Genomic DNA, 23,839 nt, shown 5'->3' on the forward strand with positions numbered 1-23,839 from the left:
CGTTTGTGGCTGTGAGGATGGGGAGTGGCCTTGGCCCCATCCCGGGGCTCTGTACAGGGGAAACCCCACAGGAAACGGGCCTGGCCAAATGGCCGCCCTTCCCGTTCTCGTCCCTGGGACACGATTGTGCTGTCTCACTTCCGGAGGAGGCCCAGGGAGGCTGGCCGCCCTTCGAGGCCTTCTCTGTTGCCGGTTGGTGCCCCCAGGCCCTGAGGAGACAGGGTTGGACTGAGCCCAATGGGAAAGTGGGTGATTCGTGTATGTGTGTGTGTCTGTGGGGAGACTGGGGGTGTGACAGAGCCTGTCCCCCAGGGGTGGACACCGCCAGATCTGGGTGCGGTGGTCCTGCCCCGTGCGGTGTCCTCATTTCATCTTCCTTCCTGTTTCTGTCTGGTCTGTGATGACAGTGTAGCCCCATCCAAATTACACAGGGCACTCATGGGATCCTTACCACCGCAGTGTCCCTCCTTTGCATATGGGGAGATGAAAAACCAGAGAGGTTGAGTGACCTCCCCAGAGTCACCAGCTAGGAAGCTGCAGAGCCTGGGATCAAATCCCACCAGCCTGGCTCTGTGTTGGAATCTCCTAGCCACGGAGCCCCATTTACTGAACACAGAACTAGTCTTACCCCCACCCCCATCTCAAAGAACCTGGAGCTTGGTTTATTTTGTCATTTTTTTGTTAATCTTCATCCGAGGATATTTTTTCCATTGATTTTCTTTTTCCCTTTTTTTTTTTTTTTTTTTTTAAGAGAGAGTGGGAGAGGGAGAGACAGAGAGAAATATTGATGAGAGAGAAACACATCGATTGGTTGCCTCCTGCACGAACCCAGACCAGGGCCGGGGCCAGGGAGGAGCCTGCAACTGAGGTACATGCCCTTGACCAGAATTGAACTCCGGACCTTTTGGTCCGCAGGCCGACGCTCTTTCCACTGAGCCAAACTGGCTAGGGCTGGAGCTTGGTTTAAATGCTTTGCCGTTGATGTCTTGAAATTCTTAATTTCTGAACGAGGGGCCCTGTGTTTTCATGTTGCGGGTAGCCCCACAAATTCTGTGAGCAGTTCTGATGCCAAACACTTGCTGAAGGGCATACACACTCTTGGTGAAACCTTATTGTGCTACAAGGTAGATAAAAGCCCTTGGCTCCATTGTACAGATGGGGAAAGTGAGGCTTGGTGGGCCTTTGGGAAACAGCTGAGTGGGGCTTTGCACTTCGAGCCTGGGTTTGGTGCTCTGGGATATGCATGCCCAGAATGGATTGCTGGGTGTCTGCTGCTGGCATCCGCTCTGGTGTGGCTCAGGCTAAGGCCTGGCTGCCGAGGAGACGGGACCACGGGGGGAGGCCCTGGTGGTTTCCTCCTACCCTTCATGCTTCTAGGAAGTGGCGCCAGCTGGGGTGAGATCACTTCCTTAACTGCCTGCCCGCCACCCCCTCGGCTTCCTCTCCCCATGGCCCCATTTAGCCTGCCCAGGGCTCAGTGGTGATCATGGGGAGGAGGGGTGGGAATGGGCCAGTGGAGAGGTGGAGACCTGGCTCTGGCAGTCCCTGCAGCCCCTCTGGGCCTGGGACTCTCCTGGCATCTCTTCCTCTCTGAGCCTGGGACAGTGGGCATGGCTGGGTTGGAGGAGTCCAGCCTGGTGGTCCCGCTCTCCATTCAGCTGCTGGTGCACGTGGGAGAGGGTGTCCCTGCAAGGCCCCAGAGGATAGCAGCAGTCAGGACCTGGACGGCAGATGTTCTCAAATCTCATATCTCCTTTGCTCTCTCCTCCAGGTACCAGCTGATGGCCCTGTCCAGTGCCTCCCTACCCCTGTGCCATGGCCGGCTGGGGTTCCTGGGGATGGGATTTGCTGCCTGTCACAAATCACATTGCCAGGGATTTCCAATCGACCCTGAGCCCAATCTCCGGGGCCGTCACCCTCACCAGCATCAGCACTGCCACCACCACCACAACCACCAAGGACGCTGCCAGGGGATGAGGTGGCAGAGAGGCCCTTGCTGCCTGCATCTGGCCTGGGCAGCAGGGCTTAGCTGCTTGTGAGCAGGGTCTGCACCAAGTCATGTTCACAGTGGCTAAGTTCCGCCCCCCGGAGCCCTCATCTCCTCCAGCTCTGCTGCCTCTCCCAGCCTGTTCTGCCGCCTGGCCTCCCTGGGCTCTGCCTCCCGTGCCTACTGAGCTGAAACACAGTTGATTTGTACAGACTGGCTCAGTTCAGCAGGAACAGGAGTCAAGCCCCCTAGGAGCCTGTGGCCCCTGCCTTCCCTGGATGGGCTGATGTCTGGGGGAAGAGAGGAGGACCCAGATCTACAGCTGTGTCTGGGGAGGGACTTGGGGAGGGTTGGGACGGGATGGGGTGGGTGGACTCAGCGCCTGCTCCAGGCCCCCTCCCCCAACTCTGCTCTTGGAGACCCCCACAGTCCTCCCACCAGCTGGGCTGTGTTCCCAAGGAGGACAGTGGGTGGCCCTTCCATGAAAAAGGGAAGCCAGCTGTGTCCCCGCCCGGGTGACCCTCTGGGCCTGGAGCCTTGGCCCCTCCTCTCCCAAGCCTGGTGGGGGCACGGGCTGGGCCACACCTTCCCAGCAGCCAGTTACCCAAGAGGAAACTGCCTTGGGCCCTCAGACCGTTAAATGCCAACTCCAGACTTCCGGAACCAGACTGGCCTGACGTGAACGTGCCTGACCCCTTCCACCTGGGTTCTGCAGCTTCTGTCTTGAGGGAGGCGCCGTGACACCCACGGGCACACAGGGTGGGCATGAGGCCCCTGTGGAGGACCGGAAGGACACGAGCAGGCCTGCTCAGTCCTGGGGTGGCCCCAGAGCATGCAAGAGCAGCGTGAAGCTCCAGGCTGTCAGGCTGGCCCAGGGTGCCCCTTCCCCACCTCTGCCAGGGGCAGACACAGGCTTGGGGCGATCTGTGCTGTGTTGTGTTTAGTGTCCAATTAAATAAAACCTGCCCCGCCTTATTCCTGAAGGCCTGGTGGTTTGTGACTCTTGCCTTTCATCCCTGGAGTTGCGGCGTTTTGGGTGAGGAGGTTGAATCAGCCCCAGTTTAACTGGCCCCCATGCTCCTGGCCTCACAGGGTCCCATCGCCTCTGCACCAGTTCCGAGGAAGGTGGCAATTTAGTTTCCAGGGTGGAGGGTGCCTCGGGATGGGAAGGTGACCTTGAGGGGTGTCCTGGGGATGGGGGAGTGACCAAAGGAAACCCTGGACTAGAGGGGACTGACTTTTGGGGGCCGATGTGTTGACAGGGTAAGCTTTTCTAGAGGGACCTAGATGGGGTCATGATTCCATCCCGGGGCCAAGGGGGGATGGACCCCAACCTCAGGTGGTGGTGGTGCAGGCTGACCCCGAGCGTTCAGAGATAACTGGGACCTGGGGTCTTGAGCAAGTGGCATCTGGGGGGTGACTGAGACATGAGGGAGACCTCAGTCGGGGGTAACAATCGGGGTGCCTGGTATCCAGATGCTGGTGGCGACTTCGGGCTTGAGGTGTGTGCATGAGGAAAGGGGGACACTGGGTGACTTTGAGAACCTCAGTTAAGGGGCGCCCCGGTCTGAGGACAGCAGTTGGAGGCGGCTGGTCCCAGGCCTCCAGGAGGCGCTCCGGCGCCGACCCGGCCGCCCTCACATACCTGCGGGCACCCGCGGGGCGGGGCGGGGGCGGGGCCGCCTCCAATGGGTCCTCGCACAGGGCGGGGTCGCGGGCCAATCACAGCGCCCCCCTGGCGCCGGCCCGCCCCGTCTCCCGGAAGCCTGTCCCGGGCGGCCCGGCTCTGACCGTGACCCACACCGCCCTTCCTTCTCTAAAGGCCGGCGGGCGCCGAGGGGATTCCTGCTCCTGGGGAGCCGCGAGGGCCGGTGAGCGGGGGCCCGCGCGCTGTCCCCGCGCCCCTCTCTGGGGGCTGGAAGGCTCATCCGCGGGGTCGGCGCCCCCAAGGGCCGCGCCCACCGCCTCTTTTTGGCCAGAGCCCCACTCTTTGGGGCCTAAAGGCAGTGTCCCCACCTTTGGGCGGGGGTGCCTTCCTCACCCAGCTGCACCCAGCACCCCCGCCCGCCCCCCCCCCCGCCCCCGCCACTTGAAGACAAGGATCCCGAACAGCAGGCATCTGGAGCCAGGGCGCCCCCTAGTGGCGAGTCCCAGCGGCGCAGCAGCCACGCAGCCCAGCAGGGTCCGAAATCAGACTTTTGTGTCTTCCTGAAATGGATGCCCTTTCCTTAAACTTTGGAGCCCCCGTCTTCTCGCCTGTAAAATGGAAATGTTCCTGCCCACTCCTGTGCCCACAGGCGAGGCTGGAGATTTCCTATGGAGAGAAAGGCGGAGGGCCCTGTTTGGGGGTGGGAGGGCAGGGAAACACACACCTCGGTCTCAAAATAAAGAAGAGAAAGCTGTGTTCAATCTTTAAAAAACAAAAAGGAAAAGGAAAATACAATATACAGTTCAATAAATAGAAAAAAACACAGTTATAAAATCATGTGGTCTTTTGTCCTTAATTACAAGAGGGAAAAGATGGGGGGACAGTAGGGAGGCCAAAAGGACAGCAGCTGGGGCTTAGACACAGAGGGCAGGCTAGATGGTGAGGAAACGGAAAGGGAGGGCAAGGTGAAGGGGCGGAGAGGGAGACAGGAGGAGAGAGGGAGAGGCAGAGCCAGAAGATGCCCAGAGGCCAGCCGCGCTTTCCTTTCCGAATTTGGGGTGGGGAGTCCCTGGCTCCCTGTGCCGTCTCCAGGTCTGGAGGACAGTGTGAGCCTGGCTCAGTTCCTGAGTTGTATGTCCAGTGACTAGCAGGTAAGGGGAGGAGAAGCAATGACCCCTCCTCCCCCTGGTCCATCCTGGGACCCCAGTACCCACAGGAATGGGAGTCCTGGCCGGATGGGGGTTGAGGTATGTGGCCGAGGCCTGAGGCCTCTTTAAATCCTTCAGTGGGGATGAGCCATTGGCCCTGGCTGGATACCCTGGAGGGGGCTCCTGAGGCAGTGAGAGGAGGGTACAGAGATTTAGATGCTTTAACACAAGTCCCCTGGCCACCCAGCGTAGGGTGTGTGTGTGTGTGAGGGGAGTGGGGGGTCTGCTACATTGACTGAGAGCCAGTTTCTGGAAAGTCCTGCCTCCCAGTTCCCTGGAGCCCAAGCCAGGCCTGTGAGTTTGGGGAGGGGGAGCTTGCTATTGCTTTTGGGGTACCCAAGTGGGGCCATACCAGCTCCCCCCTTCTAGGCCCCTGGTGGTGGTATGGCTTCTGATCCTTGTGTCTCGCACACTCGCTCGCATAATCCTAGGCACGCACGTGGCAGGACACCACCCCCAATCCCACGTCCAGCTGGGGGGATGGCAGGCAAGACCACCTGGCTCCAGCGGGGCTCCTTCCCTGACTCAATACTGAGATGCCACTGGACCTCCCGTCCAGGTGCCCGATGCAGTGGGTGGCACAGAAGCAGGAGCCAAGGGCGACCCTGCCCACCACCTGCCGGGCGCCCCTCAGCCGAAACGCTCCCGCACCAACAGCATGAGCTTCTTCTTGCCCTTGTACGTTTGCTTGAGGGTCTCCAAGAACTGGGTGAACTGAAGGTGCCCGTCAGGTGCCAGCAGGAAGGTCTCTCGGGCCTTGCCCAGGAACTCGATGAAGTCACCATAGTGTCGTGGGCTGATGTGCGTGAGGCGGGAGTGGCTGGTGTTGATGTAGGCTGCCACCGCAGCGTCCAGGAGCTGGCAGAGAGGCGCCCGGTCGGTGCCCAGTGGCTTGGCTGCCCGGCGAGCCCCCAGGGGACCCAGGCCGGGCGCTGAGAGGGTCCAGCGGCGGAGGATGTCGGACAGCATCGGGGCGCAGTGGATGCTCCGGATGATGAGCGGGACAATGGCTGAAAGCTCGTGCCGGCCCAGCGAGTGGCTGAGCGAGCAGGCCCAGAGGACGTCATTGACAGCGGGGTGGCTGTCCTGGTTAAAGGCGATGCTGAGCTGTGCCAGGGCCAGCGTGGCCAGCTTGTAGGCCCGCAGAGGCAGGCCGCGGTGCTCCATGTAGCGGGCCACGGTGAAGAGGTGGGCATGGCCCAGGCCGCCGGCTGCTGCGTCCAGCACAATCTGGTAGGCCGCCTCGAAGGCTGCGTGGTTCTTCTCACACAGGGTGAGAGCGGGCAGGGCGCAGTTCTGCGGGTCTTTCATGGCGCACTGCAAGGCCAGGGCGCGGGCGCAGGCCCAGAGCTCCTCCCGCCGGGGTGCATCCAGCTGCAGCCGCAGTAGCGTGGCGTGGGTGGTGCCTGTCACTGCCACGATGGTGGCCGCCTCCACCGGCGTGAATAAGGAGAACCAGTTCTGCATGATGTTCATCAGAGCCTGCGGACCTGGGGAAGGTGAGATGGTGAAACGGGTCAGGGAGAGGGGCCGGAATGCGGATGTGTGTCCACGGGTTACCCCAGTATCTCCAGCCCCAGCAGCAGGGCTGGAGACACATTCCCTAGGTGTTCACCCCTGCTGTAGCCTCCCCCTCCCAAAAGAACAGGGCACAGCAGGCCTCTGGGACTGTGTATGTGGGGGGCTTTGGTGCCAATGGCCCTCTCCAAGCCATTTAGCCAGGCCAGCCTCCGGGCTTCTGTCCAGCACAGTCCCTCTGCCCACATTCCCTCCAGGCTTAGCTCTGAGCGCAGGCTCGATGAAGAGGAAAGTCTCTCCTTCCCTCTTGTGCCCATCTGGTTCCATGAAGAGATGGGTGGCAGATCCCCTTGGGGACTCTCACCAATCTCCGTGGCACAGCTGACCAGCCAGCGCACCATCTCCCTTCGCCGCCAGGTCATGGTGCTCAGGGTCATCCGCATCACCTGCAGGGGTGAAACAGGACAGAAAGAGGTCACCCAAAACTTCAGGCTGGCTGAGGGAGAGAGGTTGGGATCCTTAGGGGCCCAGGAAGACAGAAGTTAGGGGCTGACTCAGTGAGCCATACAGTCTGGGCAAATGGCTTCACCTCTCGGGGTCTCAGTTTACTCATCTGTAAAGTGGGGATAAAAATCTTATCTACTGCATAGGGTTGTGAGAATCGAGATTACGTAGTAATGCTCTTTGCACAGTGCCTGTTGCCTCAAAGTGCTCGGCTAACGTCAGCCGGTACTATTACTGCTATTGTTGTTCTGTGGAGGCCCCCATGCATCCTACTCTGGACAACAAGCCGACCCATTCCTTCTCTCCAGAAAGTTCCATGCTTCATGTCCACTGACTCCCCCCTGTGACTCCCAACAGAGCACCTGCTGCACAGGTCCCACCTTCTTCAGCTCTCACCCCCAATAAGCACCTTCCTTGCTGGCCTCTCCCCTCAGGTCCCATCCCCAGTCCTATCTGGTGGGCTCTGCCTTCTGGAAGCTCCTAAGTAGAGGATCTCCTGTCTAGAGCCCCACCCTTGTCCTGCCCCCTCCACATCCCCCAATGACTCCAGTCCCCTCAGGAAATTGTTTTTGGCTAATTCTGCCCCTGAGGGCCCCTTGCTTTCTAGTTCTACTTGGGAAGATCCCACCCCACCCTGCAAGCCTGCCCCAGGCTGTACCTTATTCCCTTATTTACTAGGTCACCTTCTGAGGCCCTGCCTACCTCCAGATCACACAGCCTGCAGCTGGCTCCTCACCTACAGGCTACACCCAAGCATGCTGGCCTCTGCCTCACCAGAGCCAGATGGCCTGGCCCCTGGGGGTGGCCAGACACTCGGCCACAGGCCCCATGACTGTCAACCACAGACCTCACCCCAGAGGCAGCTCCTCAGCTTCGAGACCTTCCTCCAAACCCAGACCCTCAATGGTGATTTCTAGGCTGGGTTCCCCTGAAGCCCCACCTCTTATTGGCAGGCTTTGCTGCCCCCCCCCCCGTACTCCCCCCCCTCAGCCCCACCCACCCATGGTCCTTAACCTTAAGCACACCAGCCCCAGGCCTCATTTCCAAGGCCAGAACCCCTAGGCTCTGCTCCCTCTGTGGCCCACTTTCACAAGCAGGTTCCAGGACCCTCCTCCTCCTCCTCAGCCACACCCTAGGAGGTAGATTCTCACCTTCAGACTCAGCCACTGAGTCTAATTCATAGGCCCACCCCACTGATAACCTCATTCTCCCCCTCCCAGAACTTACAGACTCTGCCTTCCTGTGGCCACTCACATCCTGGCCCCACCCACAGGCCGCACCCCCGTCCCCATCCTCCCGGGGGCCCTCACCTGCAGGCCCAGCTCCAGTGCAATGCCCAGCAGGGTGGTGTCCGGTGGTGTGCTGGCCGGGGTGGCGGTCTTGCAGGCATCCTGTGCCAGCTTGAAGAGCAAGGCTGGAGAGTGGATATTCTGCTGGATGGAGCCCAATACTGTGTGCAGCCATTTGGGGTCTCCTGGGGGAGGGGGAGGGACATTGGCACCACGGTTACACCAGGCAGTTCATGCAGGTTCCCTCCACACAGGTGCACAGGTGTGAGCATGGAGGGTCACGAACCTGGCAACCATCTGTGAAGACCCCGACCACTCTTTGCACTCCCACCCCCCTTCTCTCCTCTGCCTTCCTCTGCTTCCAGTGGGAAGAAGCCACTTAGGAACCTGCTAGATGCCTAATGGTCAAGAGGATGGATTCTGGAATCAGAATGCCAGGGTTCAAATCCCTGCCTTGCTGTGTGACCCTGAGCAAGTCACTTCACCTCTCTGTGCCTTGGCTGCCCCATCTGTGCAATGAGTAATACTAACGGAATAGTAGCCGCCTCAGAGGGCCATACCAGTAAAGGCTTTAGCATGGCAAAGGCTACACGAATATTAATTTGTTTGTTTGTTTTAATCCTCACCCGACAATATTTTTCCATTGATTTTTTAGAGACAGTGGAAGGCAGAGAGAAATATGGATGTGCTTTATCCTCCTTGGCGCACTTGTTACCTCCCCACTTACTGCATAACTATCCTCTTCGCCTTGTTTATTGTCTGTCTGCCCCACTAGAATGTAACACCACAGGGCGCGGGATTTGGGACAGTTTTGTTTACTACGGCATCCTTAGCCCCTGCCCCAGTCTTGGTCCATCTAAAAAGTGCTCCAGGAAAACTAGTGGAATTTGATAAAAGGACAAGAAAGAGGGAGGAAGGAACAAAGGAGAGGAGGAAGGAGAGGCAGAGGACAGGGGGACGAGGGCAGCGTCCTCCTCACCCTTGGCCGCAGTCAGCATGGTGGAGGCCAGCTCGCACTGGCGCGTCTCCAGGTGGCCCAGGATGAACCAGCGGGGGAAGCGGTTACTCATGACGGAGTCCAGTGGGTTGGGGTGAGGATCGCCCGCCGGAAGTGCTGTCTCCAGTACAGGCAGCCTGGGATGAAGCAAGAAGCCAGCCCATGGTGAGGCAAGGCTTGAGTCTCCATCCTTCCTAGGACAGAGGCCTCCTGCCGCAGCTGGAGCCTCCCCTCTGAGGCAGCAAAGCCCCGAGCAGCCAGGAAGATGGGTGTGTGCGCACGATGTTCACTGCGGTGTTGTTATGTCCATCATTCGGGGTTTGGTTAAATAAACAATGCTTTATTCACGTACCAAGGCCCTGTGGCTGATAAAGAGATGATGGGATTGTGTCTCCTGAAAGGATTTTACAAAATTCTGCTTCTGTGATCGGCTGGTACACGTGTGAAATGATAAAAGATAATTCATTGTAATGTTGTTTTTCTCAACAGCATAAATGTCTATCCAGATTGGTTCTCTTAGGAAGCATCCTCACAGTGGTTCATGTGCGATGTGGTACAACCAAGCCTCTAAGATACAATGCGCAGTGAAAACAAGGGGCAAAGCTTAGGCACAGAACGTGTCGTGTCATCGACGTAAAAGGAGGACCAACTTCCAATTTCCAATTACAGATTTGCAGAAATCTCAACTCTTGATAAGACAGTGGGAACAGCCCTGGCTGGTTTGGCTCAGTGGATAGAGCGTTGGGCTGCAGACTGAAGGGTCCCGGATTCGATTCCGGTCAAGGGCATGTGCCCAGGTTGCAGGCTTGATCCCCAATAGGATGCATGCAGAAGGCAGCCGAAATGATTCTCTCTCATCATTGATGTTTCTATCTCTCTCCCTCTCCCTTCCACTCTGAAATCAATAAAAAAAAAAAAGTGGGAACACTGCTTAGGTATGTTGGGAAAAACCGGCCTAGAAAAGTACTCTTTTTTTAAAAAAAAAAAAATGTATTTCACTGAGTTTCCACAGAGCGGAAAGGAGAGGGATAGAGAGCTAGAAACATCAATGAGAGAGAAACATACATCAGCCGCCTCCTGCACACCCCCCACTAGGGACGTGCCCGCAACCAAGGCACATGCCCTTGACCGGAATCGAACCTGGGACCCTTCAGTTTGCAGGTCAACACTCTATCCCAGTGGTTCTCAACCTTCTTGCCCTTTAAATACAGTTTCTCATGTTGTGACCCAACCATAAAATTATTTTTGTTGCTACTTCATAACTGTCATGTTGCTACTGTTATGAATCGTAATGTAAATATCTGATATGCAGGATGGTCTTAGGCGACCCCTGTGAAAGGGTTGTTTGACCACCAAAGGGGTCGCAACCCACAGGTTGAGAACCGCTCTTATCCACTGAGCCAAACCAGCCAGGGCAGTACTCTGACTTTTGTTGCCAAGGGAATGTCTCTCAAATTCAAAATAATATTATACACTTGTTTAATAGGAAGCCTGGAATGCCAGCGCGAGGTCAGACTGAAATATCAAGGCTGTGAATGTGGGAGGAGGATGGGGCTGTGAGCGTGCCTCCCATCCCCCAATCCTTCTGGCCCACTGGGCAGTCCCCAGCCATTTGCCTGTCCTTACCTCATGGCTCGAAGCGCCAGGCGGTAGGCCAGGTCGGGGTCGTGGGGTAGCAGGGCGGTGAACAGGTAGCACGCACAGGTGTGCATGGGCACGCTCTCCCGGAACAGCACTTCTCCGAAGCCGCTGAAGGGACCCCCTGCAGGGGCAGCCTGAGCTCAGCCCCCAGGTGGGCTCACTTCTGACCTTCTGCCCCTCCCCAGGCCTCTCCAGACCCCGGGCTGAGGAGGGGATGGGCAGACCCCAGGACAGAGCGGCAGGGACTAGGGGCGGGAGAGGTCCTGGGCATGGGGACACCGGGCTGAGACAGAAAAGCCCTGGGAAATTCGAAAGGAGGAAACCCTGGGCAGCCCTGGGAGGGCAGGTCTCAGATGCAGGGTGAGGCCTCATAAGGCAGGACCGTGGGCAGAGCCAGTGCAGTCAGCTGGGCATCAGCGACTTGGCTCACTGACTCCCAGGTGGGCAGGGAGCCGGACCGCACCACTCGCAGCAGTTACTGGCTGCCAGAACGCGCCAGGGATCTCATCCTTTAGGAAATGCTGAGGGAAAGGACCAAAAGACCGAACACCGGGCGCGGGGCGGGCCTCACCGTCCAGGAGCAGCCCCGCCTGCTTGCGCAGCACCTGCACCAGCCGCTCGTCCAGCTCCACCTCCTCCAGCAGTGCCAACAGCTGCTCCTCGTTGCGCACCACCTTGTCCTGGGCGTACAGCCCCTCGGGCAGGGCCCGCTGCTGTCCTAGGCCCAGCAGTGCCACCTCCAGTGCCAGCGCCAGGTAGGACTCCCCAGAGCTCCCAGGTACCTGCACGTGCTGGTAGGCCACCTTCCGCTTCTCGGGGCCCGCGTCTGTGGGAGACCGGCACTAAAGATGCTGGAGGGGGACCCCTTTTCTGGGACCCCAATGGCCCTTGACCCCAGGCATGGAGACTGAGGGTACGTGGTATAGGGGAGTCCAGCTGCTCCCAGCACCGACCAGGGGCTGGGCCATCTTCAAGCAGCAGATAGGCCTACAGTGGCCGCACTGTCAGAAGTGAAGCCCACTGGCTCCTTGCACTAAGGGAGGCGGGGAGGAGGTTACAGCTAGGGTGAGGGTGTAACCTCGTTTTCTAGGGGTACTGAGCCAGGGGGCTTAACCAGAGAGGTAGGGATTGCCCCACCTCCTCCAGGGGACCCCAGTGTGGGTACCTGAGTAAAGGGCAAGGGTATCTTCCTCCAGGCGACAGGCCTCCAGGAGTGCCCTGCAGAGGCAGCCGACGGGGTCCAGGGGGTGACCCACCCATCCTTCCGTGTTGGTGATGCAGGTGGAGCCTTTTTGTAGCAGCTCTGCAGGCCGGAAGTGGGGCTCAATGCCCACCCATCCTCTTTAGCCCCTGGGGGGCTTTCTCTCTCTGAACCCCCAACCAGCCACCCAGTGCCTGCCCACCCAGTGGTCATCTTCTCTGCCCCTCGCTCTCTGCAGCAGCGGTCACCTCTCCAGCCCTCTGGCTTCCTGTCCCACAGCCACTCCCAGGCCTGGCAGGACACCCGGAGGAACTGGGTACTTTCTAAGACTTCCAACCAGAGTCATTCCCCCTCCCAACCCCTAACCCCACCACCTGAGAAGCCAACCAGCAGCTCCTGGGTGTTCTCGTGGGAACTGCCCCATGGAGGCTGCCGGCTGCTGTGCTTACTGTGCTTCTGAAGTTCAAGTTCTTGAACTCAGGCAGCGGCTTCCTGACTTTAAGTCTGCATCCCCTCCAGTGGCTTTGTGAGCCCTCGATCCCCTGCATTAAATTCCTGTATGCTCAAGACACCTATGGTGGTTTGGTTTTCCCGGTGGGACCTTCAGTGGTACCCACAGACCCCCTGGGTTGCCACAGCCTCCAGCAGTTGGCATCTATGCCGACAGCCCCAGGACCTCATGATAATATTGGCGCCCACCTTTTTTCTGCTGCTTGTAGCTTTCCAGCTGATGCCGCCGCTGTAGCCGGAGTGTGTTGATGATGGCTCCGGCTAGCCGCAGGGCCTGGCGGGGGTACCCATGGGCACGCAGGGTGTCCACCCGGGCACAAGCAGTGGGGAATGGCTCCCCCAGCCAGAGGGGGCGGCCCTGGGGGTCAAAGGTTGCCTTGTCGCTGCCCACATGGCCTGTGAGGCTGGGGCCATAGCAGTCACTGGCCAGGATCCTCTGAAGATGGGGGTCACTCCAATGCAGTGACCCAGCCTGCAGGGCTCGGCCAAACACGGTGTGGCGGGAACCTGCAGCCACCTCCTCCTCCGGGCCTGTGGGAGAGGTCCAGCATGGCCTAGCAGCAGGGTCATGGCCGGCTCCCCACAAAGAGTGCCACTTAGGGCTACACTCTGGGTGCACTGGTGGACATGTGCCATGTCCTTACAGCAGCCTTTCAAAGGTGCATGGGTGGATGTGCGTGTTGAACACTGAGGTTGAATAACTGTCTTTCTGTCCATCTTTCTATTCCTCACATTCTACTCTTTTTTTCTCTTTATGTCTCTCCCCATGCCCCCTTCCTCACTCTCTCCTCCTGTCTCTTTCCTTTCATCCCTGCCTCTTTTTTCTTAATATCTTTCTTTGCTTGTTCCCCCCACACCCGCCTCCATTGCCAGGAGGAAGCTAAATTAGGAGAACAGCCAGAACTACAGGTGTCTCAAGCATTCCTCTGCACTGTCCCTTGGGCTACCCAGTGCCCCTTGGGCTACCCACTGCCTTGCCCTGGGCACTCCCTCCCTCCTGGAGGGCAGGGCAGGCAAGGGTGGGGGCCTCCTCTTTCTCCCCCAGAGCACCAGATGGGGAGGTAGGGCACTGCAGAGGTCATGGTTTTGGGTATGGCAGGGACCCTTCTCCTACCTGGGTTGAGGGCTGCGGTAGGTTGCAGGCTTGGACCGTTGAAAGAGTAGTTGCCCTCTTCCAGCGGGCACACATCCAACTTGTCCCACTTGCCAAGCAGCTGGAGCCAGCTCGCCCGCTCTTCCGGTTTACAGTGGGGGCTCAGGACTACACACACCCACAGGGCCCCTGGGGAGGGAGGGCAGTGAATGGGGAGGTTCAACGTTCATGTCAACAGTAGCAGCACCATTTCCGGACTGCCTGCCGCGTGCTGTGCGCGACTCTGCTTCACCCTCACCCTGGGCCTCTGAAGTTGCAACTAATGGCCTCTTCACGTTACAGGTAAGAAAACTGAGGCACAGAGAGGTAAAGTCACTGGCTCAAGGTCACATAGCTAGGAAGTCGGAAGGATTCAAACCCAGGCCTTGGGACTTCTCTCACCGTCCCCTACCTCCCCAGTGCTGATCACCACCTATCACAGAGGTCAGCAAAGTACTGCCCCTGGAAAATCCACCTGTTATCCGACAGCCTGTGAGATAAATGTATTCTTACGTTATTTAACGGTGGTGACGGGGGAAATCCAAAGAATATTTTGTGACTTGTGAGATTCAAATAAATAGTGTCTGTAAAAACAGTTTTATGGGAATTCTGTCATGCCCATTCAGTTACGTTTGTTTGTGGTTGCTTTTCCACTGCGAGAGGCAAAACTGGGGAGTCGCTACAGAGAGCCGATGGCCCAAAAAGCTGAAACTACTGACTACCTGGTCCTTATAGAAAAGGTATGCTAACCCCTGGCCTAACGGGTTTGCAGTATTTTCTCATCTGTCTCCCTACAGGGCGCCAGCTTCATGAGGGCAGGTCTTTAACCTGTTTCTTGCTGCTGCTCCAGCCATCAGTACAGTGAGTGCCTGGTACCTCAGAGGTGCGAATGAAGAGGAAGGACTCGGGGGCCAGACCTCAATCTCAGGGGAGGGCAAGATCTAATGCCAAGTCCTGGTGCCCGCCCCGCTCCAGGGCCGGGCCTTACCCAGCTCGTCCCACAGCTGCCGGCACTTGTCTGTCATGCCGGCGCCCTGCTGCCGCCACAGGGCCAGGCGCGGGTCCTGCAGAAACTGCTCCGTCATGAGGATCAGCATGCGCGCCCCGTTGGAGTCCCGCATTCGCAGCATTTCTCGAATCTGCATGGGGACAGGCTGGTGAGGAAGGGGTGGGGTGCTGGCACCAGTGTCTTCCAGCCCCCTGCAGCCCTGCTGTGCACGCCATGCCCACACAGCACCTTGCAGAACATGGAGCGCAGCTGCTGGCTGGCACCATAGTAGCCACCATTGGACAGCAGCTGCTTCACCTGCTCCTGGATTTGCTCCTCATCCAGGTGCCAGCAGTTGGCATCCTCAATGCTTGCACCTGCCGTGGGGTCTGGGGCACCTGCGGGGTGGGAAGGAAAGCTGAGGTTTGGGTTGGGGAGAGGGGGCCTCTGCCCCTGACATCATTCAGTCCTCCAAACCATCCTACCCATCCCACCTGAAAAACCACCCATCCGTCCGTCCGTCTGTCTGACCATCATCCCATCCACCCATCTCACCTAAAATGCTACCTACTATCCATCCATCCATCCATCTTGCTTAAAACATCTCTAGCTCATCCATCCATTTACTGATCATCCATCTTACCCAGAACACCACTTACCCATTCATCCAAGATAACGGTCCATCCCACCTGAAACATCACCTGCCCTTCTACTCATCCATCCATGCTACCCAAAGCATCATCCACCCATCCACATCTAGACCACTCACCTGTCTACCCCACCCCCCATGTCATACTATGCATTTATCCATCCATATACCCATAACCCTTAGCATACCTACCCACCCCGTTAGTCAAGGATCCACCTTACCCATACTCCCACCTGCTCACCTATCTATACCCATCCCATTGGCCCACCCACCCAGCTACCTACCCATATTTGTCTTTCCAGCTAATCTGTATCAAACACTCAAAAATATCCACTAATTCATCCACTGATCCACACAACCGCACTATCCACCCATCCAACGAACCCCAACCTTCTATCTATTCTTCTTCCATCAAACCATCCATTCATATGTATCTCCCAAAACAACCACCACCCCATTAGTCCACCCATCTGTCCTACACCCACTTGATCCATCCACACAACAGTCCACACATATGAACACCTTCCATACATCCATTAACTGACCCCCAACCCATGCACCCATTGGTCCTCCCAATATTCCACCAAGCGTATCTGTCCACCACCGTCAGTGTACAACCCCCTCAATCAAAGCCCATCCCACCCCACCTCCAATTATCACCAATTCCCCATTCACCTACCATCCTACTTAATCACCTATCCACTCACCCACTCCACCTGCTTTTCCACACCATTAGCTCATCATGAAGAACTTCTGCATCCACCCACCCCCACCCTCAAGTATCCATCCCTGTCTCCACCTACTTATCATTCATCTATCTACCATTTATCCTGCTCCATTCTCCCCACCGTTAGACAACACAGTCCCGTGTAGCCCCAAACCCTTCCAGAGCTCATGACACCTTGTCTGTCTCCCACCAGCACCCACACCTGACACCGACATACCCTTCACGTCCTTCACCCACCCACACTCAGGCCTGCGCCTGTGATCTGGGACATCCTCACCCTGGGGCCCGACCTCCCATTTGTTCCCTCAACTCTCGTTCTCTGAATTGGCTGATTTCAGCCATTCATCTGGCCAGGGCCACATCGAATCCAGAATCTCCCTCCTAATAGGTGTGTGTGCCCTGACGGGTTTGGCTCAGTGGATAGAGCATCAGCCTGCGGACTCAAGGGTCCCAGGTTCCATTCCAGTCAAGGGCATGTACCTTGGTTGTGGGCACATCCCCAGTGGGGAGTGTGCAGGAGGCAGCTGATCGATGTTTCTAACTCTCTATCCCTCTCCCTTCCTCTCTGTGAAAAATCAATAAAATATACTTTAAAAAAATAAAAATAAATAAAAAATAAAAATAGGTGTGTGGCCTTGACCTCAAGCAGTGGTACTCCCTCTACACCTGCTCATGGGTCAAGGGGGCCTGAGGATTCTGTGGCAAATGTCTGTCACCCGGCAAGCGAGGTGGCCGTGAGCTGAAGCCTCGCTGTCCTGATCAGACCGCAAGGTGCCCTTACCATGCACCAGGTTGATCTCGGAGCCCAGGAGGAGGATCTCGTCGGCCAAGCGCTGGGCAGTGGGCAGCACCTCGGTGTGGTGGGCGCTGATGAGATACTGCACGAACTTCTGCAGCTGGTCCCGGTTCATCTGGGAGAGCGTCTCGGAGATGGGGAGCCGCAGCTCCACCTGATGGGCGTGCCGGATGCGGTACAGGGACAGGGCCACCACGTGGGCGCAGTAGAAGAGGTCACGGTTGTCGCAGCCACAGCTCACAGACGTGATCTTACAGCGGTCGAAGCTGATGGAGACGTGGTAGAGGCGCTCGGGCTCCCCGGGGCCTCCGGGCTCCCGGATGTTCCCGCTCAGGTGGAAGCCTAAGACAAACACCCAACCATCACCCCGCGTCACCCCAGAGGCCGGGATGCTCCTCCACGGCGCACAGCAAGACCTGAGTGCAAATGCGGCTCAGTAACCCAGAGCAAGTCACTTAACCTCTCTGTGCCTCAGTTTCCTCATCTGTCAAATGGGAATAAACAGCAACATCCTCCTCCATATAGTTATAATGGGAAGTAAATGAGTTAATAGCTAGCAAGGGCTTAGAAGAACACTGTTGGCATCCAGTAAGGCCTAAATAAACGCACGTATACATGTGACCATAGAGGTGATATTAAAGATGGTTTTCTCAGTCCTTGGGCTACCATGGATACAGGCGGGGGTCTAGATGCCATGTAACTTCCTGGGAAGATGCCAAAGGCCTGTGACACTTGGGGGTGAGGGGCAGATGTGGCAGGCCAGGTCACCCCATCACCCCCTGCCCTTCCCTGGCCCCTGGGGAGCCCAGATGCCAGGCTCATCAGACTGGTTGGGCAGCTCAGGCCCCAGCTGGCCCCGGCTGCGTCATGTGGGGAAACGGCAGCTTCCTCATACCGCCGGAGGTGGCCGAGCCTGTGGCCAGCAGGGCCATGTCCAGGCAAGGGGGCCAGGGTTTAGGGAGGGTCATCTTGGCCAAGCCCCTGCCTCCAGCTGGGAGACGTGACCTCCCCCATGTGTTCCAGGACTAACCTGTTTTCTGGCTCTAACTGGTTCCCTTCTGAGCTCTTCTGCCTGAGGTCTAGAATCATCTTTCACCTGTGACTCTACAACTCAGCTCCCTCCCCTCCACCGGACCCCAATACCTGAGGTGTAAGGCCACCCCTCACAGCTGATCCTAACCTTCTACGCAGACTTCCACCTAAGCCTTGTTGCCTTAGGTAGGATCCCAACCTCCACCTGAGTTCTCTGCCTGAGGCCTCGTACCATTCTTGCTTCTGGCTCTATTAGACCTCGGGTCTCTCTGCCTGAGGTATGGAACCTCCCCTCATTTCCCGCTTAGATTCTCCTGCCCTCCTCCCCATCTCAGCAACTCTTTCCCACCCTCCAACTAAGCTGACTGAGCTGGCGCAACACCCTTCCTCCAGGCCCGTCAGCTAAGCCCGCTGCCTGAGGTCTCGGCAGATTCCTGCTCTTTATTCACAGGATTTCGTCCAACCTTCCCCAGAGATCCGGACACCCCCCCCGCCCCCCAGGCCTCGCGGGAAGGGCGCTTACCCACTTGGAGCACGCGGTCTACGGCCCCACTCTGCAGCAGGTGCAGCCCTCGGGTGAAGGGCACCCGGGTGTCGTGCTCGCCCTCTGGAGGCTGGTAGCCCAGGGACGAGTACATACATATCTCCCGTTCGCTGCGTGGAAACGACCAGAACACAATGCGCTTTTGGACCGGCTCCGGCACCCGGGAGAAGCGCTCCTCGACCTGAAGGAAGGGCCAGGGGGTTAGAGACCTCAGCTTGCGTCCTGGCTTTGCCACTTAAAAGCTGTATGACCCTGGACAAGTCTCTTTGCCTCTCTGAGCTTCAGGTTTCACAAGTGTGATGGGGATATTCACAGCACTGGCCTCTTGGGTATCGTGAGGATTAAATATGCATCAATCTACATAAATTGCTTATAATAACCCCTGGCCCATAGTTGATGTTCTAGAACTTTCTGCCACTATCCTCCTGGGTATCAGGTCCCAGGGTCCTGATGTAAGACAGTCCTGCCTCCTGAGAGGGCAGGAGAAAGAGAGATAAAAGTTATAAGAATAGTGACCAGGGCCATATTTTCTCAGCCTATGCTATGCTAAATGCTCTATGTATGCCATTTCCCTTAATTTTCACAGCAAAATCCCAATAATACTAATCACATTTACAGCCCGGGCCCCAGGAATCTCAGGCTCAGACATGAATGCATTCACTTGTTCAGTGTCCCAGAGCTGGTGAGCTCCAACTCCCAACACAGACTGTTCCCAGCTCCCAGGGCCCCCAGGAAGGGAGGGGTGTCCTAGCCACCCCCATGGGCTCTGGGCAATGAACCGAGCTGGATGAGCCTGTGTTCCAATCCAGGCTTGCTACTCACTGGCTGGGTGACCTTGGGCAAGTTTCTCAACCTCTCTGTGCCCCAGTTTCCTCCGAGTGGGAAGGAAAACCACAACTCCCAACGGGTTGCAGAAGATTCTATGAGCTTCTATGGGGCAAGAGCTTTCCTAGTGCCCAGCCTGGCCAGGGCAGGTACATGGAGTCCCAGATATGGTTTTAAGATTACTCTGGGCATCTCACGCACAATGAAGGGGCAGGGGCCCTCCAGAGCCCCCAGATCTGGGTTTCGGGGAGGAAGTGGGAGGGCCAGTGACTGGCCCAGGCCTCAGGGACAGTTGGTAGATGACTAAGGAGGGATTTTCCAGGCCATGAATCAGAGCATGCTCCATCCACACTCAGCCCAGGCCCGTCAGTCCCAGCAGGCTTCCTAACTCGGGAGCGGCCAGGGGCAAAGAATGGCCTCCCAAAGCCAGGCAGAACCCGTGGGAGCTCATCGGGTCCGGTCAGGTCTGGGCCACATCTCCAGCTCCGGGGGCACCCACACTGAGGCTGGAAAAGGGGACATCAGGGCTCCAGCCCTGGGCATCCTGTCAGAATCCCAGAAGCCATAGAGGCGGGGTTCCAGGTGCACCTGTTCAGGTACCATCACAACACAGACCAAGACCAGCACTGCTGCCTACCTCCAACCCTGCTGCCCACCTCCGGAAGGACTGGGATGGAGGTGGGGGGCAGAGAGAAGGGTGAGTAGTAGGGGAACTTGGGAAATCCCTGAGCCCATCAGGAGAGGCTCGGCAGCCCCAGGTGGGAGGTGATCCCAGAAAAACTGGGCGTGGGAGGGGGGACAGGACCTGGAGGAGCATAAAGGGGTGTCTCAGGCCAAGATCTGCAGAAGTGGGAGTCCTCTACCGGGGGTACCGGGCAGAGATCCGGACTAGGGGACTGTGGGTCTCTAGGAGCTGTGCTCTGGGTGTCCCCAATGGGGGCAACTTGTAGGAGCTTGAGAGGAGGATTGAATGGGGGGCTCTACTGGGGGATGAGGATGAGATGGGAAGAAAGGGGTGGTGAGAGGACCATGGGGAGGAGAAGGAAGTGTCAAGAGTTGGGATCTAGGGCGCTGGGGGCATCCCTGGGTCTTGTGGGCTGGAGGGCAGGGCTGGCGGGGAAGGGATGAGAGTGGGTCATGAGGTCTGAAGGAGTGAAATGGGAAGATAAGCGGGTGCCTCGGGGCAGGGTTAGGATCTCGGAGATTTCTCTCGGACCAGGGCAGGTACCGAGGCTGGGGGCTGGGCAGCGGGGAGGGGACTACCGGAAAGGGGGCTGGGGGTGCGTCCCTCCCCCGCCCCTCTCGGTCACCTGCTCGAAGGCCCAGCTCTCGGCTACTCGCTTGGCGCTGAGGTCCAGCAGCGTCTCGGGTCGGCCCCGGCCGCGCACGGCCCCGGCCCCGGCATCGCGCTCCTTCGGTCCCGCGGGGCAGCTCCGACTCCGCTTGGCCGCGGGGGGGTCCATCGGCCGGGGCCGGGGCGGGTCCTGTTGAGAGGGGGTCGGTCCGATGCCCGCTCCGCTTCGCCGGCTCCCGCGACCCCTACCCGCCTTCCTGTCCTTCCTCCACGCAGGGCCGCACCCGGACCCCCGCTGCTCCCACCTCCGCAGCGCGCCGGGCCGGCCGGGTGATGCGGCCCCTTTAAGACTCTTCACAACAATGAAGCAGCTTCGGCCGCCGCTTTATCCTCCGCCTCGTCCCGCCCCCGCCGCCCTTCCCAATTGGCCCCCCCGTCGGCCTCCGAGGCTCTCCTCTGCCATTGGCGGCCTGGACAGACCCGACTCCAAGTCGCCGCTGTTCATTCGTTGTTTGCGCCGCCTATCTTTACGGAGCGGCCCAGTAAGAGCGCCCAGCGAGAGGCACTGTCAATCAGGGAGCGCCGGAGGCCAATCAGAGTGGGAGGACTTCCGCGGCGCTGGCCTTATGCGAGTTTCGGGGCGGGCCTTGGGTTCATTCACAACATTCCTCCCCCGCCCCCCTCGGGCTGGACAGCGCGCCCCGGGCAGCTGGAGCTGCGCCCACATACGGCTTTGTTTACTGAGGGTCGCTTCCGGGCGCCGCGAGGGGACAATCAACACGGCTCGGCCGGGGAGCGAGACGGAGCGGCGGGACCCCCGCGCAGCAGCTCAGCCCCTTTTTCCTCTGGTCTGTGACGCGAGAAACTCTCTCAGCCCCTGGGCGCCGGGCCGTTTTGATTGATAGCTTGGGGGGTGGGGGGTGGGGAGAGATCACTGGCCCCTTAGTAGTGCTCCTGGGGGCTGCAGACCTCCTCTCTAGAAATAGATCCCAATTCAAGCTCATCCTTGAGCCCGAAGCTAGGACCCAATCCATTTTATGCCCGAAATATGTCATTGAGTCATGAAATTCTTGATGTTCCACCATTTATGCAATTAAAATGGCAGTTTCATAAGGTTCGACCTAATACATGTCAAAGACGACCACCTGTGTTTATTTTTTCTGACCCCGATTTTCCAGGCCACATCTTTGGTCTTTATCCACCCCGGACCCCTTGTCCTTAGAGAATCCGCATTTTCCCTTTGCCACACCTCTCTCCATGATCGCTGCATTTCTTTAGTTCAGCAGTTGTTTAATTTCGGTTTCTCCCTCTCTACCAGGAGCCCCAAGACGCTAATGGTGCACTGCTTTACACCCAGGACCTGAACAGCACCAGGCAAACAGCAGTCACTAAATCTATAACTCCTCGAGTGAACCGTGAACCTCGCATGCTTTGCTCCCGTTCCGTTGACATGATCTACGGAACAGGAAGAACCCAAGCTGGCCCCTACTGGCCTCATTGCTGCCCCTCCTCATGTGGAAACACTGGCTTCTACCTTCCAGGAATTTCCAGCTTCACCGCGGCACTTTCCGGCCAGTCCCCCACCCAGTAAGCTCCCTCTAACCTGCGCGGTCGGTCGCATAGGGTCACCCCGGGCTACAAGGGGCCTTTGAGTCCCTGAAATGGGGCTGGCGTGATCGGGCTGTGCTGTTAATCACGGAGTGCGTTTTGAAGACTGAGAGGCGGGGAAAAGGGTCAAGTTTCTCACTAAGAACTTTTTCTATTGATTAGATGTTAAAATGATGATATTTTAGCCCAGCTGGCGTGGCTCAGTGGTTGAGCGTCGACCTATAGAGCAGGAGGTCATGGTTTGATTCCCAGTCAGGGCATATGCCCGGGTTGCAGGCATGTGCAGGAGGCAGCCAATCAATGATTCTCTCTCATCACTGATGTTTCTCTCTCTCCCTCTCCCTTCCTCTCTGAAATCAGTAAAAAATATATTTAAAATGATATTTTAGATAAATATGGGCTAAATAAATACATTATTAAACCCTAGCCTGTTTGGTTCAGTGGATGAAGAATTGGCCTGCGTACTGGTCAAGCGCACATGCCTGGGTTGTGGGCTCGGTCCCCAGTGGGGGATGTGCAGGAGGTGGCCAATCGGTTGATTCTCTCTCATCATTGATGTTTCTATCTCTCCCTCTCCTTTCCTCTCTAAAAGGAATAAAAAATATATTTTAAAAACATTAAAATTAATTCCACCTGTTTAATTTTATTTTATTATTCCATTCCCATCCCATGCTATTCTGTTCCATTCTATGTGGTGTCAGGACATTTAAAGTTACACATGCAACTTGCATTGTAATTTCTATTCGATAACTGTGGCCTTGAGAAACCACAGCCGACCATAATGACAACAGAAACAATAATAATAGTAGACTGAAAAAATACAGAAAAACTTCCTGAATAATAATAATAGTGGACTGACTGACTGCTCTAGCTATTCAGGTATGTTGCCACATGTAAGCCTTCCAAGAGAGCTACAAGTGGGGATAGTTGTCTGTTTCTCAGATGAAGAAATGGAGGCCTGGAGAGTTGGAGTCCTGGCCTGAGCTCACCCAGACTGGGAAAACCTAGACTTAGCGGAGCATCCCTTTCCTGCAAAGGATTTGAAAAAGAGACCCCTGAGGAAGTAGTAACTGGGGTAGGAGAGAGGAAGGGAGAACTTCCACAAAGACTATGTTTCAGGTGGAAAACAGGACCCAGGTCCAGCTTTTCCTGGCCTCCCCACCCCCTTCAGCATCTGGTATGTGATGGTGCCAGTAAGCCCAGGTCCCTCTCACTGAGAATGCTTCCGTGGGCATCCCAGGATGCTGAACCAGAGAAGTCACTCCCTGCCAGTGGAAGAGAGGATGTTTAGGAGGAACTGAGAATCTGTTATCACAGAGTAGAAATGTTTTATTTTATTCTCTAACAATAGATACTAATTTGTCATCATTCCCATCTTCTGGGTGACCAAACAGAGGCACAGAAAGATCAGGTAACCTGCCCAATGTTCCTAGCAGAAAGGCTAGGGCCAGGGTAGAAGCCTGGGAGGGTGAGCAGATCCTGTCACATTGGCTGGGGATCAAATGCACTGAGTTTGGCATATACCAAGTGTGGGGAGCCGATATAGGGTTAAGCCTCAGACTGACCTGTTGGACAACTCTTCTTCCGAGTCTTAACCCAGTTTGAGACGTGGCCGCTGATTTACACGCGCTGTCATTTAAAAAATAAAAATGGGGGAATTTGCCGGAAGCTGGTCCATCCTTGTTGCTTGACACAGTCGCTGCAGGGAAGAAACATCTACACAGCATATGTTTCAAGGGAC

The 23,839-nt window shown here is 57.1% G+C and overlaps 2 protein-coding genes across 5 annotated transcripts; one reads left to right on the forward strand and one right to left on the reverse strand.

The window, feature by feature from the left end:
* Window positions 1-4,386: 4,386 nt before the first annotated feature.
* On the reverse strand, window positions 4,387-20,697 carry ZSWIM4 (zinc finger SWIM-type containing 4). Of its 3 annotated transcripts, none has more exons than XM_036302727.1 (14): window positions 20,507-20,697; window positions 18,351-18,552; window positions 16,781-17,137; window positions 14,942-15,021; window positions 14,624-14,774; window positions 13,618-13,785; window positions 12,693-13,079; window positions 11,958-12,095; window positions 11,364-11,618; window positions 10,778-10,913; window positions 9,134-9,288; window positions 8,176-8,339; window positions 6,726-6,807; window positions 4,387-6,333 (listed from the first exon to the last, which is right to left on the reverse strand). In XM_036302727.1, exons 1-14 carry the CDS (start codon window positions 20,657-20,659, stop codon window positions 5,474-5,476), a joined length of 3,288 nt encoding a protein of 1,095 aa, XP_036158620.1. In that variant the 5' UTR covers window positions 20,660-20,697; the 3' UTR covers window positions 4,387-5,473. The 3 variants fall into 3 exon arrangements, with proteins under 3 accessions (XP_036158620.1, XP_036158619.1, XP_036158618.1); XM_036302726.1 differs by having other exon boundaries at window positions 12,693-13,034; window positions 14,873-15,021; XM_036302725.1 differs by having other exon boundaries at window positions 14,873-15,021.
* On the forward strand, window positions 19,434-22,404 carry LOC118652673. 2 transcript variants are annotated; one of them, XR_004966679.1, is made up of 2 exons: window positions 19,434-19,893; window positions 21,809-22,404. XR_004966679.1 is itself a non-coding variant. In XM_036302728.1 (2 exons), the coding sequence occupies exons 1-2, from the start codon at window positions 20,703-20,705 to the stop codon at window positions 22,079-22,081; spliced, it is 909 nt and encodes a 302-aa protein (XP_036158621.1). In that variant the 5' UTR covers window positions 20,666-20,702; the 3' UTR covers window positions 22,082-22,404. The 2 variants fall into 2 exon arrangements, 1 of the variants encoding a protein (XP_036158621.1); XM_036302728.1 differs by lacking the exon at window positions 19,434-19,893 and adding an exon at window positions 20,666-21,338.
* The last annotated feature ends 1,435 nt before the right edge of the window (window positions 22,405-23,839 follow it).

The sequence above is a fragment of the Myotis myotis genome, unplaced genomic scaffold (assembly GCF_014108235.1).
Source record: "Myotis myotis isolate mMyoMyo1 unplaced genomic scaffold, mMyoMyo1.p scaffold_m19_p_33, whole genome shotgun sequence".
NCBI lineage: Eukaryota > Metazoa > Chordata > Mammalia > Chiroptera > Vespertilionidae > Myotis > Myotis myotis.

What these genes read in the sequence shown, in the direction of transcription:
- ZSWIM4 (XM_036302725.1), bottom strand. Translation starts at nt 20,659, where the DNA reads ATGGACCCCCCCGCGGCCAAGCGGAGTCGGAGCTGCCCCGCGGGACCG. An exon ending in AGAGCTGGGCCTTCGAGCAG is followed by an intron (nt 18,553 to 20,506) that starts GTGACCGAGAGG and finishes CCCTTCCTTCAG; the next exon opens with GTCGAGGAGCGCTTCTCCCG. An exon ending in CAGCTGTGCCACGGAGATTG is followed by an intron (nt 6,334 to 6,725) that starts GTGAGAGTCCCC and finishes CACCTTCCCCAG; the next exon opens with GTCCGCAGGCTCTGATGAAC.
- LOC118652673 (XM_036302728.1), top strand. Translation starts at nt 20,703, where the DNA reads ATGCCCGCTCCGCTTCGCCGGCTCCCGCGACCCCTACCCGCCTTCCTG. An exon ending in CTCAGCCCCTTTTTCCTCTG is followed by an intron (nt 21,339 to 21,808) that starts GTCTGTGACGCG and finishes CCTCTCTACCAG; the next exon opens with GAGCCCCAAGACGCTAATGG.